This window comes from Diaphorina citri, unplaced genomic scaffold (genome assembly GCF_000475195.1).
Source record: "Diaphorina citri unplaced genomic scaffold, Diaci psyllid genome assembly version 1.1 scaffold883, whole genome shotgun sequence".
Lineage (NCBI taxonomy): Eukaryota > Metazoa > Arthropoda > Insecta > Hemiptera > Psyllidae > Diaphorina > Diaphorina citri.
This window is the reverse complement of record NW_007378315.1, coordinates 36,937-39,998: the sequence shown is the minus strand read 5'-3', so window position 1 is coordinate 39,998 and position 3,062 is coordinate 36,937. Positions and strand designations below refer to the sequence as shown.

General features: G+C 40.2%; 1 protein-coding gene across 1 annotated transcript; it reads right to left on the bottom strand.

Annotated features, from left to right (window-relative positions):
* Positions 1–1,288: 1,288 nt before the first annotated feature.
* LOC113468895 lies at positions 1,289–2,338 on the bottom strand. Its single transcript, XM_026826166.1, has 2 exons — positions 1,763–2,338; positions 1,289–1,481 (listed from the first exon to the last, which is right to left on the bottom strand). Exons 1-2 carry the CDS (start codon positions 2,119–2,121, stop codon positions 1,292–1,294), a joined length of 549 nt encoding a protein of 182 aa, XP_026681967.1. The 5' UTR covers positions 2,122–2,338; the 3' UTR covers positions 1,289–1,291.
* Positions 2,339–3,062: the final 724 nt, after the last annotated feature.

Here is a 3,062-nt window from a genome sequence, read left to right as displayed (position 1 = left end):
TTTGACCTTTTCTCATAGTTGGCAAATTTTCATGCAAAAAAAAAGAAAAAAAAATCAGCGCCATAATCTGCGAATATGTTTTTCTTTTTCTCCTTCTTCTTCCTCTTCTTCTTCTTCTTCTTCTTTTAGATATTATGTATTTGATAATGGGAACTGTTGCTAAGGTCTTATCGTCCCGAAAGAAAAGAGATAAGGATAACAGGATAGGAGAGCCAGCCGTTAAACTGGTGCCTACAACGTGCTATCGACGCTCACACAGATTCGTAGAAGCTTAACCCATCCTTTGGGGCTGTTCGCCCCTACACCTAAGGTGACCTAAGCCTCGGGGTGGGCTTTTTCTGGAGGAAAAAGTGCACACAGACTTCAGAAACCAACTGCATTAAATTAAGAAAAATCATCGATACAATCTAAAGAGAACTCATAAAATTAAAAATTACGATTTTTCTAGAGCTTACAAGTCAGACGCGCTACTCTCCAAGTTAACTAAGTCTATTTAATTTTGTTTAGTCACGTGTTTAATAGGAAAATTTGGAACTATCTGTTGTTCTTTTGAGCGACTTGGCACTCGACCAATGAAATTTCTGGATGGTCACTTTTTTTTTTTTACAATAGATCAGTTGCGCTTACTTGGGTGATGTTTCAAAGTCATACAGCAGGAAAAATGAGGACCAACGGAATTTTTCTTTTTCTTCTACGACTTCTAGATCCCGAGATATATCGATTTAAAAAATACCGGTAAATCGTGAACTTTGACGTCACGGCATACGCTCCCGTACGCGATCAGGACCCTACTATCACACAGAGCTTTAGGACCAACTTTATTTATATTGAACCATCTTATTTTATTAGAAATCCGTGCGAAGAATAAATTAAGATGGTTTAATATAAATATCCTTAAGGCATGGTCGTTCATGTCACTCATCCATTTAGTGGTCTTGCTCGGCGTAGCTTAACAAAAACGAACCGAAAAATAGCCTATAACCTTTAAAAATTACGATTTTTCTTCAAGTCATTCAAACTTTATGGTCCTAAACGAGCAGTCAAGATTAAAGTCAGATACGAAATTTACAAGTTCAATATCTTGCTTTTTTTTTAGGGAAAAAACTGGTTTTGGGTTAACCACATGGAATCAAAATGTCACACGTTCACTCTTGAGATCGAGTTCAAGAGTCGGCTGACCTTTGGAAATTCGGAGGGTTCTGGGTTCGATTCCCAGACTGGATACATTTTATCAGAAATTCTTAATTGAATATTGAAATTCTTAATAAATAAATAAATAAATGAGACATTTTCACGAGGATTTACTCAGAATGATCTTTTGCATTTTGTAATTCTGGCGAACCAGTTTCTTGTACAACCTATAAGTCTTCTTTATCGGGCTGGTGTACATATCCCCGGCTTCCTCTTCACTAGAGTCTCGACTAGACGCGGAATCGGATATGTCACCCGCGCCCAGGTGTCGAAGCTTCTCTTTCAGTTTCCTATTATTCGATCCCCAGACTGGGTGTATTATCAGACCTTTGAAATTCTTAATAAATAAATAAATGAGACATTTTCACGAGGATTTACTCAGAATGATCTTTCGCATTTTGTAATTCTGGCGCACCAGTTTCTTGTAATTCTTAATAAATAAATAAATGAGAAATTTTCACGAGGATTTACTCAGAACGATCTTTTGCATTTTGTAATTCTGGCGCACCAGTTTCTTGTACAGCTTGTAAATTTTCTTTATCGGGCTGGTGTACATATCCCCGCCTGTTTCCTATTCTCCGTGAAGACAGTGCTGTAAAGGGTGTAGATGTCGGCATAGTCTGTGTCCAACTTCTCCGGATCTCCGGCCTGCAGCTGCCGGGCGGTCTTGAGAAAGATCTCCTTGACGTGATCGTTCACATTGATATTGCCCTCGTCAGCTGCTCCCGCCGGCGATGGGACCCGCGCGGTCTGGTCGAGTCTCAGCTGGTTGTAGAACTTGCTGCATTGCTTCCGCAGCTTGCAGCTGCAAAGGGGGCGTTGGCGGAGGCAGGGCCGGATGGAGCGAGGTTTGACGCAGGTGTGAAGGTAGCAAGGGCGGCGCGTGTGCATTGTGTGAGTGCTGGAGCTGTGCAGACTGTCCTTGCCCATGATGTAGAGTTTAGCGGATAGATAAGGCGAGAGACTTTAGACAATAGGGAATTTAGGTACGAATTTTTTTTTTTTTGAAACTATTAGATAATTTTTTCTATAACAAGTTGAGTCACTTGCATTAATAAAATTAATTTTTAAGAAATATTTGATGTGGCCTCTCTATTTGACTTAAATGGAGCAGTTGCAAATGGGTAAAAATTATTAACAAATGGTCGATTCCTATGTAAAAAGTAGTGAAAAATCCAAATCTGAGGTCAAAACTTCGAAAAAATAACTGTAAAAGGTCGAAAATTCAATTTTCATTTTCCATTCTAATGAAAGAGTTCAAAGATGTGTGACGTCAGACTCTACGCAGTTGTTTTTTTTTCGTCCGCTAGGTAGCGCGAGTATGCAAGCGCGCTTGAGGAGGAGCAGAAAGAAATGCGCAGAAACGTATGCGCACAAACACATTAATGTGTTGTCTGCGAGGGAGCTTTGCTCGGGACATTTGATGTGACGTCATCGCCTACGACAACGTATGCCGTGACGTCAAAGTTCACGATTTACCGGTATTTTTTAAATCGATTTATCTCGGGATCTAGAAGTCGTAGGAGAAAAAGAAAAATTCCGTTGGTCCTCATTTTTCCTGCTCTATGACTTTAAAACATCACCCAAGTAAGCGCAACTGTTCTATTACTCATGAACTGTTTTTTTCCTGAACGGTTAAGGTTTCGTCCTCGGAATGGCTGGTTTTCTCCTATCTTGTATTCCTTCTCTCTTCGATTTCGAGAAGATAAGACCTTAGATCGATAGCCCCGAATTCTTCCAACCAAGTTTAGGGCGTCCAAGGTGGTTTTAAATCCCCCAATTCCTTCAGTCTGGGGAGCTTTTACTCAGAATGATTATATTATGCAACGCATACCGGGTGTTCCACATGTAAATCGAACCCACGACCTAGC